Here is a 15,675-nt window from a genome sequence, read left to right as displayed (position 1 = left end):
GAGTGTGTCTGTGTCTGTGAGTGTGTGTGTCTATGTGTGTGTGTTTTCATCTGTGCGTGCATGTGTGTGTTTGCGTGTGTGTGCGTGTGTGTTTCTATGAGAGTGTGTGTTTGCTGTGAGTGCATGTGTGTGTCTGTGAGAGGAGGAGGAGTTTGAAAAGTATTTGAAGGTACAAAGCTCCCTAAGTTACAGAGAGGGTTTCACTCTCTTGCAGACCAGCCCTTGAAACTGAAGCAGGAATTTGAAAGAAACAGCGGCTGGTATTTGGACACAGGGACAAACAATACATTTTTTCCAGCTCTATTTTAACGTTGGACCCTATTGAAATCCCCTTTTTAGGCAGAAAGTAACAGGATTGCAAGAATTTATCTTCTTTAAATGAAATAAAGGATAAAGGGAGACCTCACCCAGAGGAAGGAAAGTTTCTTGCGGACCAGAATGCAACGCCTCACTCACTTGACCCTCCAACAGGCTGGAATTCTGCATCGCTAAGCCGCACTTTGGCCATTTTTTCCTTCAGCCCTTCAGATACAGACAGACAGGCAGACAGCCCACAGAGAGACAGCACACTGACGGACAGCACACTGACAGAAAGCACACAGACAGACAGGGGCACACCATGTGGTCCTGCATCACAGACTTCTTCACCTACGAAACCACCAAGTCGGTGGTGGTTAAGAGCTGGACCATCGGCATCATCAACCGCGTGGTTCAGCTGCTGATCATCGCCTACTTTATTGGGTTGGTGCTGATGATAACACATCATATTATATTATTTTACTGGAATATGATGATAATGTTTGTGTGCATGCGTGTGTATGTGTTTCTGTGTGTGTATGTATATGTGTGTGTTTATAGCGTTGGTCTGAGATGCTGTGCTTATGGTATAAGGAAATTAAAAATGACATTTACTGATAGAAAGTAGAGTTCAGAGGTGGTATGAGAACATTGGTTCAACACTCAAAACCAAGTTAATAACACAGATCTGCCTGTCAGCACGATCAGGTAAATATGCATAAATAGTGCTGTCAACAAGGAACTTTACAACATAGTAGTTGTTAAGTCCATGCTGATGTCAGAGATAATAGCATGACACACACACACACACATAGAAACACACACACATAGAAACACACACACACACACACACACACACACACACACACACACACACACACACATACATACACCCACACCCACACCCACACACACACACACACACACAGAACAGAGAAGGACAGTTGTGTTCCCTGGCTTATCCATCCTGCAAAATAGTCAAACAAGTGGTACAATATCTTTAATGTTTACACAAACACCAAGCTGCCTGAGCCCTATCCCACAAACCATGCCCCCGTGTTCCTTAACAACTGCTTCAGTACCAGTTAGCTCATTGCTCATGTTTAAGGGACCCGCCACCTCACCGCTGAATAAACACTGAGCCACGCGGCGTCCCTAAGGGCCCACAGAACTGCTTCAGAGCGGGGAAACAACAGAAGCATTAGCGCACATTAAAAGCAAGATGGGAACTGGTTGCAATAACGTTCAAAGAGCCTTTTCACTTGTGGGGGAGACCAACTCTGTGGTGAGGGCTCCTGATCCACACTAAGCTCACGTCAGCACATTCTGGTGCTGATGTTTGTGTGAGCCTGCAGCTGGGTATTCGTCCATCAGAAGGCCTACCAGGTTCTTAAGTGTGTGGGACCCTGCAGCTGGGTGTTAGTCTAGAGAAGGCCTAACAGGTGCTGATGTTTGTACGAGCCTGCAGCTGGGTATTAGTCCATCAGAAGGCCTACCAGGTGCTTAAGTGTGTGGGACCCTACAACTGGGTGTTGGTCTAGAGAAGGTGCTGATGTGTGTGTGACCCTGCAGCTGGGTGTTGGTCTAGAGAAGGTGCTGATGTGTGGGTGACCCTGCAGCTTGGTGTTGGTCTAGAGAAGGTGCTGATGTGTTGGTAACCCTGCAGCTGGGTGTTCGTCCACGAGAAGGCCTACCAGGTGCGGGACACGGCCGTGGAGTCGTCGGTGATGACCAAGGTGAAAGGATTCGGCATCTACAACAACCGGGTGATGGATGTGGCCGACTACGTCACCCCCACCCAGGTACAACCCCACCAGGGCCAACGGGGGGGGGGGAACAAAACGGTTTCCCCATTTTGTTTCCCCCCCAGTGGAGTGTGGAAAGAACATTAGAAAGTTGGCCAGGAGGAAACAGAAAAATAATAATTCTAAATCAAATGTATCCCAGTGGATGGATTGTAACATTCTCCTTCATCAAGTTTGAAGGAGAACCTTACCCCCTGAGCTTCTTCAGTCTGGGGCCTCAGGGCTGCCGGCTCCCCTGTAAACCTCCAATCTGGTTCAACAGGCGAGGAAAGGTGTGTCCAATCAGCACCTTATCATCAGAGGCTGGGTCACCGTATCAGCCAATCCCAGGCTCTGCATGCATGTGTTCAGCATAGAGAGGGAGTCATCTTCTGCTAGTTGTCCTTTAAGTCTACCTTGAGGAGAGTACCCTGAGACAATGTGTAACAAACCACCTGTTTCCCCCAGGGGGCCTCTGTGTTCTGCATCATCACCAAGCTGATCACTACAGAGAACCAGGTCCAAGGCTTCTGCCCAGAGGTTTGCTTCCCTTGTGCTGATGTAGTTCTGTCATCACAGCTTGTGTGCCATGCTGCATTCTGTACCAACTGTGATAACCATACAATGCAAGGGGTACCATAATATCCTACCAGTAATGTAATCAGATACTGCCACTATCCCTCATGCAGATACTCAACACTCCTATGTGTGTGTGTGTGTGTGTGTGTGTGTGTGCGTGTGTGAGTGTGTGTGTGTGTGTGTGCGTGTGCGTGAACTTATGCTTGTCCCTTGACCAGAGTGAGCCCAAATACCATTGCATCAACGACAACAACTGCACCAAGTACCTGAACAAGCCAGGAGGCTATGGTGAGCGCTGCCCCCTGCTGGCCTCTCCCTCCTGTCCACTCTGAGGCTCCAGGGAGCCGCCCTTAGCTGCTACACTGTGCAGCATTCACTATATTTATTATTATTATACGTTATTACAATATGTGTTTGTGCTATTGTATTTGTGCCTGTGTGTGTGTGTGTTTGTTTACATTACTTCCACGTCCATTGCAGGGATTCCGACAGGGAAGTGTGTTCGTTTCAACGACACCATGAAGACATGCCAGATCCAGGGCTGGTGCCCGGCAGAGATAGATTACATCAAGACGTAAGTTGGTTGACCTTCCTTCTGCCTTGTCCCACTGCAGTGTCTCCCACCTCAATCCTTCCCTCTCACATCCTTGTTTCTCTCTCTCAGCGAACCGATGAAGGAGGTGGAGAATTTCACCATCTTTATCAAGAACAGCATACGTTTCCCACTGTTTGACTACACCAAGTAGGACCCGTTCCAACCTACGTCCCAACCTCCATCACTCATCAGCATACCCATACCTCCAGCTGTTTCATTCTGGGATGTGTATGTGTGTGTGTGTGTGTGTGTGTGTGTCTTTGTGTGTGTTTGTGTGGGTGTGTGTGTGTAGTTGTAGTTTATGTCAAATTGCGTCATACACAGACAAATCAGTGTATTTTATATGGAAAGAATGTTACTGATTTTGTGTGTGTGTGTGTGTGTGTGTGTGTGTGTGTGTGTGTGTGTGTGTGTGTGTGTGTGTGTATGCGTGTGTGCACGCCATAGGGGGAACTTTCTCCCCACGATCAATAAGAGCTACATCTCTTCCTGTAACTTCGACATGGTCCACCACAAGTACTGCCCCATCTTCAGGGTCGGAGACGTGATCCAATACGCTCAGCAGGACTTCATGAAACTGGCGCATAAAGTACATATTATGGACACATAAATCAGAACATAATGCTCTCTCTCTCTCTCTCTCTCTCTCTCTGATATATATTAATATGTATTGTATCTGTAGCTCTCTCCCCTCCTCACATGCATCCCCCTCTCTCCAGGGAGGGGTCATAGGGATCAAGATCGCGTGGATGTGTGACCTGGACCGGGGAGACGAACACTGCAGCCCGTCCTACTCTTTCACCCGCCTGGATGCCATGTCCCAGAATAACTCTATCTCCCCCGGTTACAACTTCAGGTTAGTACTCTCCAGTGGCGGCTGTTGATCCAAAATGTTTGTGGGGCGCATTAATGAAAAAAAATGATTTGGTAGATTTGATTTCCTGTATTTGGGTGCATTTTGGGCATGGCCACTACCTGTTACCTATTACCTACTATTAATTCAGATTCATAGCCTACATACTGACTTGCAGGGCCTGGACAAGCTTACAATGCATATACAGACCTACTTTATTGCCATTCCAACAGCCATTTCTATTTGACCTATTGTTGTTATTCTGATATTGAGACAAATCATGATTACTGTCCTATAGCGTCCATTTTTTTGTGAGTCTCAAAATGCAGTTAGAAATATGGGACAGTTGCTTCATGTTGTTTATAGGCTACAGGCCGAAAGTCTAAATGAATATGTAACTTGCCTGCTCCTATTAAACGATGCATATTATACCACCAGGTGTGAGTTTGATTAGCTTTACAAGCCGTTTCGAAAATCTGCCCCATATGACATCACTAGTGGGTTTGTCCACCTAGATCTGTGCTGGATAGATCAGTCTACCAGCCTTCCCAGTGGACTGAAGTAAACGTTGCTCATCTATCTAGCACAGATCTAGGTGGACACGCCCACTAGTGATGTCATATGAGGTAGATTTTCGAAACGGCTTGTAAGGCTAATCACACTCACACCTGGTGGTATATAATGCCTCCTTTAAGTATAACATTGCTTGGGGAGTCCACTGAATTGGTTGGAAAGTGCTTACCACTCTCTGCCAATTAGCAATCTATCTCTTCTCTACATGTAGTTGTGTTTCGCGAATGCTGCTTAGGGAGGTAGCCTATTTGATTGATTTGCTGAATGGTCCAATCATGTGCTGATAACGAAAGAAGAGCTATACCATTGGCCTAGGGCGCACACTGGTGCGACCCAACGGCAAATTTTCTTGCGCCAATGAAAAGCCGTCTTTGCTTGACAGACAGCAAATAGTTTGCAAGCTTACATTGACTTCAACGTGGCCGGCGCCCCTGAATTGGAGGAGGGCTTTATTTTTAATGACCAATAACTAGCCTAGCCCAAATCATTGACGTTCAGATGCATTTAAATGGTTGCTGGCAGTGGCAAGTAGTCTATCGCACAATTAACGAGGATAAACGCTATGTATTTTTGTTCATCTATTTCGTATTTATAATAGTTGATTCATAGTTGGCAGATATATTCAAGTGAATATTTCACGGAGGGGCGGCGCCCTAGTGCCCTCGATTGACCAACCGCCACTTGTAATCTCCAACCCCGATCAGGGATATTGGCCTTTTATTCATATATGTATATGTATGTATATACATACGTATATGTATATATATATATATATATATACATACATGTATATATTAATAATTATTAGGTAAGTGCTGCAAGCAGCGCTCAACTATTCTCTACAAACGTCTCTAAATTTCTACTATATATGACCCTACGCCTTCCACAATTTTCCGCCTAGACATTACATTCCACTTTTAAAAGGTTCATATTAGCTTGAAATACTGCGCTAGCGTTGAATTATTTTTCTTTTTTTATCTCTGACAATTCAACTACTTCAGACTTTGCAACTAGGTTAATCTTCAAATATATCAAAACAGATTTTCAATATCGTTTATTTCAGAATCAACTGTTTAATTTTAAACCTGCTTCGTATACTTTCAGTTGGTCTCATACGTTGAGGCTAGAGTTAGTTATGATGTCACCCGCTCTAGCCAATGGTGGCTATCACACAATCTTACCATTTTGGACGTTGCGGAGCCTATCAACGTCAACCTTGAATCACAATGTTAAGCTTGAACGGTTACAGTATTTCTTCTATTTCTTGTTTGACTGGAGCTATGATGATTAATAGATTGGGAATACGATTGTTCTACATCGGGCGTTTGTGTGTGGGGACCCCCATTTATGTAGCTAGAGGCTAGGTGCATCTTACGTATCCGGTGTACTTCCGGTAGAAGCTAAATGCTAACACAAACCATCTTTTTCAAGGCAAGCTATCTAGACAAACAATATTTCGATGAAAGAGACTCCAAGGAGTCTAACGGTACAAGCCTTATAATTCAGTGAGCTTATCTTGATTAACTAGATGCGAAAGAATAACGTCAATAACACAAGTGATGACCCACCAACACACACACACACACACACACACACACACACACACACCCCATACCACACCAAACCGAACACAAACACTTACTTACAATGACCGTAACACTGAGTTGATTCAACCATTTCAAACTTTATCATAACTGCTCAGCTATTCTATATTTGATCTAAAAAAAAGTTGTTTTACTACAGTGTTTACCAATGCATCATTTATGCAAAGTATTGGCTCTGCTCACTCTAATTGTCTTTTTGTATGTAAAGGTTTGCCAAGTATTACAAAATGGACAATGGGACCGACTATCGTACATTAGTCAAAGCCTTTGCTATCAGGTTTGATGTGCTGGTCAATGGAAATGTGAGTGTATGTTTGTGCATCTGTGTGTGTTGGTCTAAGTTTGTTTGTGACTGTCTGTGTTGATGTGTTTGTGTCTGTCTGTCTGTCTGTCTGTCTGTCTGTCTGTCTGTCTGTCTGTCTGTCTGTCTGTCTGTCTTTGTGAGCGGGGATTTGTGTTAGGCTTTTTTCTTGTTAAACCTCTCTTTAGGGTTGGAGGCATGCTGACCTTATTATTATTATTATTATTATATTATTATTACCAGTGATCGTCAACCTTATCATTCATATGAAATTAAACTAATGCTAAATAAAAAATAAGGATTTGACTGACTATAAAGAGTGGGAACTGGGTCACTAGCGCTCATGTAATAAACAAACTGTATTAATCCACAGGCTGGAAAGTTCAACATGATCCCCACACTCATAAACATGGTGGCGGCCTTCACATCTGTTGGCGTGGTGAGTCTCCTTCAGGGTCACATGACCGCGATGCCAAGGTGCACCCTTCCTACTGCCTTCTGGTTGGCCACAGGTGACATGTGACAGAGCAGTACGAAGCCAGATCCATTCCTGGGTTTAACTTTATTTCTCTGTCTCTGTGTGCTTCCCAGGGCACGGTCCTCTGTGACATCATCCTGCTCAACTTCCTGAAAGGGGCCGATCAGTATAAAGCCAAGAAGTTTGAAGAGGTAAGTCCAGACCCCAGCAAGTAGGCGACCATAGCTCTGTCACGTCTCATCAGAACACTAATAAACATACACACAACCCTGTACTGCAGCCATGGATTTTCTTCAGCCTTTGAAATGATGTGTCATACTAAACACAACCCATTCACAGCTTTGAACCATTTGGCAGTTCAAAAGCTAGCGGCGGCTTTACATCCCTTCCTTTCCAGCTCTTAGTAATGCCCTCTGCCAATACTGACCTTCTCACTTCTTTCTCCACCAACCCATATTGATTCAGATAGAAGAAGTGTTTGAATGAACCCCATCTAAATGGGGGTAGCTGGGTCTCGTTGTTTGGTGGCACTCCCTCTAGTTTTGAACAAAAGAGATTTCTGCAGTGAAGTAGTACCATAGTACAATCATATCGTAATGAACTATCAGCTAAACCTAATGATGAGCTTTGCATTCACCATCTGTCTGTTATTTAAGGCAGCACAATGCAGGTGAGGAGTGCAATATTTATCTTGATATCCTTAAACTAAGGTCACATTCCACTGATCATACATGCACGATGCAAAAAAAGAGTGTTATGAAATGGTCCAACGTTTTTCTTGAATCTTTTTTTAGGTGTCAGACACCGAGATCGACTCCCATATCAACGGCTTGTATCGCTCCCAGCTGTCGCTGAGACATGATGAGAAACAATCCACTGACTCATTCTCCTTTGGACATTTTGGATAATGGATTAGGGCAACAGCCAATACCAGAAGTGGTAAAAGCAAAAGGGCGGGACAAGGGCAGTAAAATGAGATGAGTTACGGATCTTTCAAAAGCATCTCATTAGAGGAGAAATGAATAATACAGGCATATCAACTTTTATCTTCCTCTTAAAATGTATTAAATTAGTTAGGTTATTCCATGAAATATGTAATTATAGGTTATGATTAATTGCAAAATGACGTAGCATTTATGGGAAAAAAAGTTCCAGCTCTGGGAAAACCTTATTTTTCCATCATATAGCATTAGAAAACAATGCCAATACACATGGGTTGTCAGCATTGCAGACTAGTATTGTGGTTGCAACAATTATTTTCTGAGAAAAGAGAAAGGAAAGAGCCCTGTTTTAGAACTAATTACTAATGCATTCTATGAAATTACTAGACTAGACTGACATAATATATAGAACTGAGTAATTACCCGAAGGATTCTGGAAACTGGAAGTGCCTTGAAAAACTCGAAAATTGGCTAACTGAGTTTCCTCTTCTGCAATAAACCAAACATTTGTCTAAAAAAAAACAAGTGCCAGGGATAAAGCATGTTTGAAAAGCATGACAACTATCTAACAGGCCATTTGTCACCATAAATGAGGCCATATCTTGCCAAATGAACAACCAAATGCTGACTAGTAAGCTGGAGGAAAGCCTTTCACATTCGGCAGGAGTACGAGAAACAGTTGTTCACAAATAATGCCTGATCAGAGCCATGTTAATGCCTGGCGTGCCTTCCAACAGCCTCAGAAAGTATCCTGGTGAGTTCAGGTCAAATGACTTATCATACTTTTTCCATCCCTTTTGGCGTTACATGATAGAGGCCGCTGGCTGGCAGGACAGGGCTGAGGAACTGAACCCATGGGTAGACTTGGGTTGACGAGTTGATTATACAGATACTGGTCACTCACACATGCTATGCCAAAAGGGATATATTTCTCTTGTCTTGATGAAAATGATGATGATTGGCGACTGATTGATAATTTAGCACATTTAACAGCATCCTCTTCCATAACCATGTTCTCTCCCTGACAACTTGTCAGGTTGGTTTTAAATGAGCTCCACATGCATCACAATGCCTCATTATTGTTTGACATCCTAAATAAAATCTTGAAATCTTGACAGTTTCTGGAAAGGGTAATGTTTTTCTGTGTTTATTTTTAATAATATGCAGAACAACTGCATCAAAGGAACGTGTAACTCATGAATGTGTTTGGATGTGCTGAGTTAGATGTCTGAGAGCCTGCCTCTTCAGAATCATAAACTTGCTAGAAAGGTCTACTCAAACACATTCCACCAAGTCCTCTAAAAAAGGCCATGTGCTCTGTGTTATGGGAATATAACGGTTGCTTGTGTGGCGGGAATTTTGAGCCAAGTCAATCATAACCTGACCGAACTGGGTAGAATAAAGAGTCATAGCGAACTAATAACAATTATGTTCATACATTTGGGTAAAACAGTACAGTGACATACAACGATCATACAACAAACTAACAACAATCCTCAAAAAACAGAAACAATGATAGGCCTATCATATGGGGCCTAGATGGGAGTCAGCCTGTCGCTCGAAGAGCTCCGCAGGCTGAAGACCCCTTGATGAGAATCACCCTGTGCCTATGGCGACACATTAGTGCCATAAAGCACTGATGTGATAAAACATGCATTGCGAGACATGCATTGCGAGCGCGCAAATTAACTCTGCGCGCGCGCACTCAGAGCGCTGCTCCCCGAGCGAGGAAAACAGCTCCTCGAGAGCATTACCTCGTTGCAAGCGAGAGCGGGAAATAACTTTGGTCGCAGAAAACAGCCTCAGCCTCTCGCGAATGATGTTCTGCTCTCGCGCGCAAATTTAGTTTTCGCACTATGGAGGGAAACAAGGCAGGGCGGGCTTTCCTATGATTGGCCGTTTCTGAAGTGCGATATTTGATTGACAGCCCTCCTCAGCCCTCCTCTCATTCAATTCTGAATTGTACAGTAAATGGCTGAAACGATAGTTACGTATTGTAACTCTAGATTCTATGAGTATAGGCGCAGCCTTTTAAGTGTCAGCCTCATTGTCCTTTAAATAGCTGAAGAAAAGCTGTTTATTGGGAGCAGAACGTCCGCCGGCGCCCGACTATATCTGCGAAATGCTGACGTCGTTGAGGCACGCCGCACGCGGACGTAATTGAGGCCCACGCTGTCGGTGGGCGGGGATTACACATTTTTCAGTGCTACGGCTCACGCCTAGGGATAACCCAATAGCGATAGCCTTAAAAGGCTTTACTCATAGAATGTTGTCTTTACTAGTTTCACTACAATGTAATGACCACGATTAGCTAGTGGAAAATACATTTGTGTCTAGTAGCCTACAGTGATATATTTGTATATGTTAGGCTATATATTGAGATGGCAGTGTGCAAAATACCCGACAATATTCGGGGATGTCCTCATCCCCAGATTGTTCTCGATATGCAGTAGCCAGCTAGGCCATAACATTACATAACATGAACATGAACTGAATAAATGCCAGGTATATAGCATATCGGAGACGGGCACAAAATCAGTGCATTTTCAAATGAGAGCATGCAGTAGGCCTATGACCGATCTTGTGACATGTGGTCGGAGAGAGTCGTGTGTGTGTGTGTGTGTGTGTAGAGCAAGTTGTTGAAGGAAGTGTTTCTACTTGACGTTACAATATTTCATGGATGCAAGCAAGCCAAGACAATCAATCTATATCTATAGCCTACATGACAACACACACACACACACACACACACACACACACACACACACACACACACACACACACACACACACACACACACACACACACAAACACACACACACACACACACGCATTTGTGACCATTTTAGCGCATAATGACGGCTAGCTGCCTATTATGCTTATGGCAGTAGACCTAATGCAATTCTGCTGAATTATTTGGAGGACTTATAGCCTACTTGTAGTGAAGTATTTTTAACAGTGTGTGGAATCTACAGCTGATCACTTTCACTGGCTAAGCAAAATGAATCCCGAACAGTTGAACCTCTGAATTGATCCTGAAAGCCTTTGTCCTAGAATAATTCATTTGTATTCCGTTTTAGGCCATCTCACTAAATGTCACTTAAATGTAGCCTATTTAAGCTCACCAAGTCCAGTATTCAGAATTCAAAGCATTTATTCACAAATACGTTCTATTTTTTTGACAAACGGAGCCGACAGTCATGTGCAAGTATGCAAATTAGCCATGTGCGCCAAACAGAAGATAGACGCAATGAACTGATTGTTCTGCATTGTTGTGGATATGTAGGCTGGTTAGTTGTGGTTGTTTGTGGTCTTAGTGAAACAGTCTTGCCTTGGAGTTGGAGAAGTTGGATTGATTGTGTGAATGTCCGAGAGAGAGCGCACCTGCCGTGGTGATGTTGGGCTTGTTGTGGGCTTATATGTGATCAATGATGTATCCGTCTGATCGTATTAGCTGTAGATGGATGGTTAAATAATGTCACAAGATCGGTCATACTGCAGGCTCTCATTTGCAAATGCACTGATTGTGTGCCCGTCTCCGATATGCTATATACCTGGCATTTATTCAGTTCATGTTCTTCTGAGTGCGCAAGAACGGTGCAAATTATTGTCGTGTTTGCATTGTAATGCACAACTTTGCCCCTCCCTGTTATAAAATAACGTGCATCGCAACAACTTTAGCCAATGCAGGCTCTTATTGCTTTACCAGTGTGTTTAAAGTGTGTGTGTGCGTGTGTGCGTGTGTGTGTGTTGTCATGTAGGCTATATATATAGATTGATTGTCTTGGCTTGCTTGCATCCATGAAATATTGTAACGTCAAGTAGAAACACTTCCTTCAACAACTTGCTCTACACACACACACACACACACACACACACACACACACACACACACACACACACACACACACACACACACACACACACACACACACACACACACACACACGACTCTCTCCGACCACATGTCACAAGATCGGTCATACACTCTTTGCAAATGCACTGATTGTGTGCCCGTCTCCGATATACCTGGCATTTATTCAGTTCATGTTCATGTTATGTAATGTTATGGCCTAGCTGGCTACTGCATATCGAGAACATTCTGGGGATGAGGACATCCCCGAATATTGTCGGGTATTTCGCACACTGCCATCTCAATGTATAGCCTAACTAGGGTTGCCAACTTTCAGAAATTAAAATAAGGGACGCCCACCACGGGCCCGACTCCTGTGGGGCGGGGCGCCCGCAGCAGTGGTATGTTTTATTTTGTGCTGGTGTTTTTAGTAAAGGGTTGATCAAGAAAGGAATTAGTCATACTTAAAGCTTGAAATGCTTTATTACCACATAACATTCTTTTATAAAGTGCAGTCAATTAAATCTTGAATGAAATCTCTTTGTGTGGCATGTGCAGCAATGAACTTTTAAAATATAAACTAAATAAACTGAGAACTTCATGTTACTTTTTAAGTGCATAACTATAGGGACTCTCTTTGAACATTTTTACAAAAAAAACCAGTACAAATAAACAACAAAAACACTTATAAACTTATGTAAAAAAAGAGAGTGCAAAACATTACTCCTTCCCTCAACATTACTCCTCCCCTCAAAACTGTTACTTCTTTTTCCAGGTGTACTTCTTGTTACTCCTTGCAGCACTGAGTAACTCTTTGTCTTTTAAAGCGCTGTTGTAAAACTCTGAACAGGACTGCTCAAAGTTGAGAGTGATCAGGAGCTCATTTCTCATGAGCTCTGTGGAGCACCTGTTCCTGCAGTCACTCCATTTGTTGGCCATTCTGGAGAAGATCCTTTCCACACATCCAGTGGATGCTGGGATGCTCAGGATGTGTCTGGTGATAGACAACATGTTTGGCAGGTCAGCTACTCGAAAGAGAGCCACCCACCTGGCAGCCACACCTTTGGACTTCCATTCATCTTCAGCATCTTCTTTGAGCCTCTTCAGAATGGGTTTTGCTGTGGAGCATTCATCATAAAGTTCATCCATGTTGACTTTATGGATGAGGTTGAGCTTGGTGGTCACCCTCTCAATGTCAGTTAAGGTCATGGTGCCATGGTGCAGAGAGAGAGGTTGCAGTGAGAACAACCAGTAGTGTTCCGAAAAGTTGAACCATTTCTCAACATATGAGAGTGCTGTGTTGAGGAATGCAGTAAAATCTGCCCTTGCCATGTCAGCATCAAGTGGACCGAGCCGCTGCAGCTTCAATTTAGTTAAGTAGCCATAGAACTGTTAATCTCGTCAGTGTGTGAGCTTTTGCTTGAAGTTTTCCATGATGGAATATAACTCAACACAGGTGGTTTCATCACTCTCCAGCTTCTTTACAACTTCCTCAAAGAGAGGATATTATTGCAGAAAAGAAGGTAAACCTCAACAATGTCTCCATCTTCCTCAGTTGAGTCCTCACTGAACTTTAACAATGCTCAAAGTTGTTTGGGACACTCCTCCCCCCAGGCTGATGAAGTACGATTTCAGTGCAATCCAGGTTTGCATTAGCCGGGTGATGGCTGGATTAAGGGAGAGCCACCTGGTTGTGACATGTCGCAGAATTTCCTGGAACTCAACATCACAAAACCTACAAAACTCTTTGAGTGATTCTCTTCGTTTGGCAGATGTGGAAAAGAAGGCATAGACCTTCAGCACAACATTTTCCACATCTACAGTGAGCTGGTCAAGAGCATGCTTCACTGTGTTGTGCAAAATATGGGCATGGCAGTTTCCTTGCAGCAGATCTTTTTGTTACTTCTTCAAGTTGGTGAAGACAGTGTTGTGAATTCCATAATTCACATTTGTGTTGTCTGCAGTGCACTAAATGCTGTCACATGATCCAACGATAAGCCAAATTTGTCAAGCGACTGCTCTGTGAGAGCTACAATCCCAGCAGCGGACTCATCTGCATTTTCAATGAAATCCAGCATTTTGTTGGTGACCCCGCATTTTGGACTGAAGTATTGAACAGCAAGGGGGAACATCTTCCTGTTTCCTTTATTTGATGCATCTGTCTGAATGGAAAATGGGAGGGGTTTATCTGATGTTAGGGCCTTGAGAACATCAGCCACTGCCTTTGGAGCAAGGACATCTTTAACCACTGACTCTGCCATTGTTGTCCCTATACATTTTTTTTTTTTTAATTTTTGTATCCAGGAGAATCTTTTGATTCAGTTTATGTGCACAGTCAACACTGTTGTAGCTGAGGTTGTGTCTTACTGTGTGGTACACCTGTGTCACCTCAGCTGCGGTAATATAGAGAGGAGTGGGATGACATATTGTTGATTAAATTGAACATTTGTCTGCTGCCTGTCTTGTCACTCGAAAAGAAGGCAGGTCATCCAAACAGTTAATCCACACTAATAATATAATTGATGTAATGATCACTGAACACTGCATTCCTCAAAAATATAAAAATTGTGACACAGAATACACAGAAAGCTCTACAAACATTTTTAATCTAGGAAATGTATGTATATTAAAGAATAAAGGTTTTCTTTTAACAAATGTATTTATTTATTTATTAACTGTTAATCCATTAGTATGATTTGTTCTTTAAATGGCCATATATAATATTTATATACTTCTGTATATTAAATAAATGGTCGCTCATTCGACTTTTAAAACTCAACATCCTAAACAATCAATCAAACCACAACAGTTTACTAAAATAGGCTCTGCCCATGCACTGCGATGTTCTGGCAAAAGCACAACCAGATAGGAAATCAATCACAACATAATGTCCCATACCGTATCAACCTCAGGAGATGATTGGGGTATGAAGAACTGTGACACTGACGCTTGGGTCTTCTGTGATCTTTCGTGTCTGCAGTGTTGCTCTCCTGTTGCATGCTGTCTGATGTCAGACAGCCCACCGTGCGCCACTGAAAACACTCGCCGACATATTTTACAACTTGCCTTGTAAACATCTCCACTGACGCAGTCCAGTCAAGGATGTGCGTCTTCCCACGTCCGTACTTCTGCGAACGTTTACGCTTTTGAGGACGTGGTGGAGTATCGGGTGTAGTGGACATTTTTAAAAGGCGCGGGTTTTGTGAGCAGCGCCGGTGTGTGGTGTCTGTCCACCACCACACGCATGCGCAGACACACAGATGACCGGAGCGGGTCTTGCGTAGATCCCGCCGCGACAATTTTGCTGACCGTAGTATTCCCTGTGTTTTGTTTTGATCATTATTGTTAGATTTAATATTTGTGTGTGTGACAGACATGTGTATTGGACATTTATGGAAATACGTATTGGTTCAATACGGGACGCAACATTTAATTGCCAAATAAGGGACGATTCCGTATTTTACGGGACGGTTGGCAACCCTAAGCCTAACATATACAAATATATCACTGTACTAGACACATATGTATTTTCCACTGGCTAATGGTGGTCATTAGCCTACATTGTAGTGAAACTAATAAAGACAACACAGCTTTATGTTACAGCGGACATGGAGGCACTGCAGCTCTGATTGGTTGGACAGCCTTCAAACTTAGTGGTCAAACAAAGAAGAGGGAGGGGCTCGTTCTGCATACCTAATAGCCGGAGTGAATAACTAATAGCCGGAGTCAATGACTATAGCCGGAGTGAATGACTAATAGCCGCGGCTATTAGTCATTCAAAACCGTACGGAATTCTTGCCAAAACACGTTTTGTGTG

The 15,675-nt window shown here is 43.3% G+C and overlaps 1 protein-coding gene across 1 annotated transcript; it reads left to right on the top strand.

Moving 5' to 3' along the window:
- Positions 1–203: 203 nt before the first annotated feature.
- p2rx3b (purinergic receptor P2X, ligand-gated ion channel, 3b) lies at positions 204–9,120 on the top strand. Its single transcript, XM_030352667.1, has 12 exons — positions 204–741; positions 1,964–2,099; positions 2,550–2,621; positions 2,879–2,948; positions 3,141–3,234; positions 3,325–3,402; positions 3,703–3,844; positions 3,975–4,111; positions 6,494–6,587; positions 6,960–7,025; positions 7,178–7,255; positions 7,859–9,120. Exons 1-12 carry the CDS (start codon positions 620–622, stop codon positions 7,970–7,972), a joined length of 1,203 nt encoding a protein of 400 aa, XP_030208527.1. The 5' UTR covers positions 204–619; the 3' UTR covers positions 7,973–9,120.
- The last annotated feature ends 6,555 nt before the right edge of the window (positions 9,121–15,675 follow it).

Source organism: Gadus morhua, chromosome 3, assembly GCF_902167405.1.
Source record: "Gadus morhua chromosome 3, gadMor3.0, whole genome shotgun sequence".
NCBI lineage: Eukaryota > Metazoa > Chordata > Actinopteri > Gadiformes > Gadidae > Gadus > Gadus morhua.
Note: the sequence above shows the minus strand (reverse complement) of the source record. Positions and strands in the feature narration are given on the sequence as shown.

Bases quoted from the DNA above. Each gene is read 5' to 3' on its own strand.
- p2rx3b (XM_030352667.1), top strand. From the start codon at position 620: ATGTGGTCCTGCATCACAGACTTCTTCACCTACGAAACCACCAAGTCG. The intron at 4,112-6,493 runs GTTAGTACTCTC...TTGTATGTAAAG, and splicing joins TCCCCCGGTTACAACTTCAG to GTTTGCCAAGTATTACAAAA. The intron at 7,026-7,177 runs GTGAGTCTCCTT...TGTGCTTCCCAG, and splicing joins CCTTCACATCTGTTGGCGTG to GGCACGGTCCTCTGTGACAT.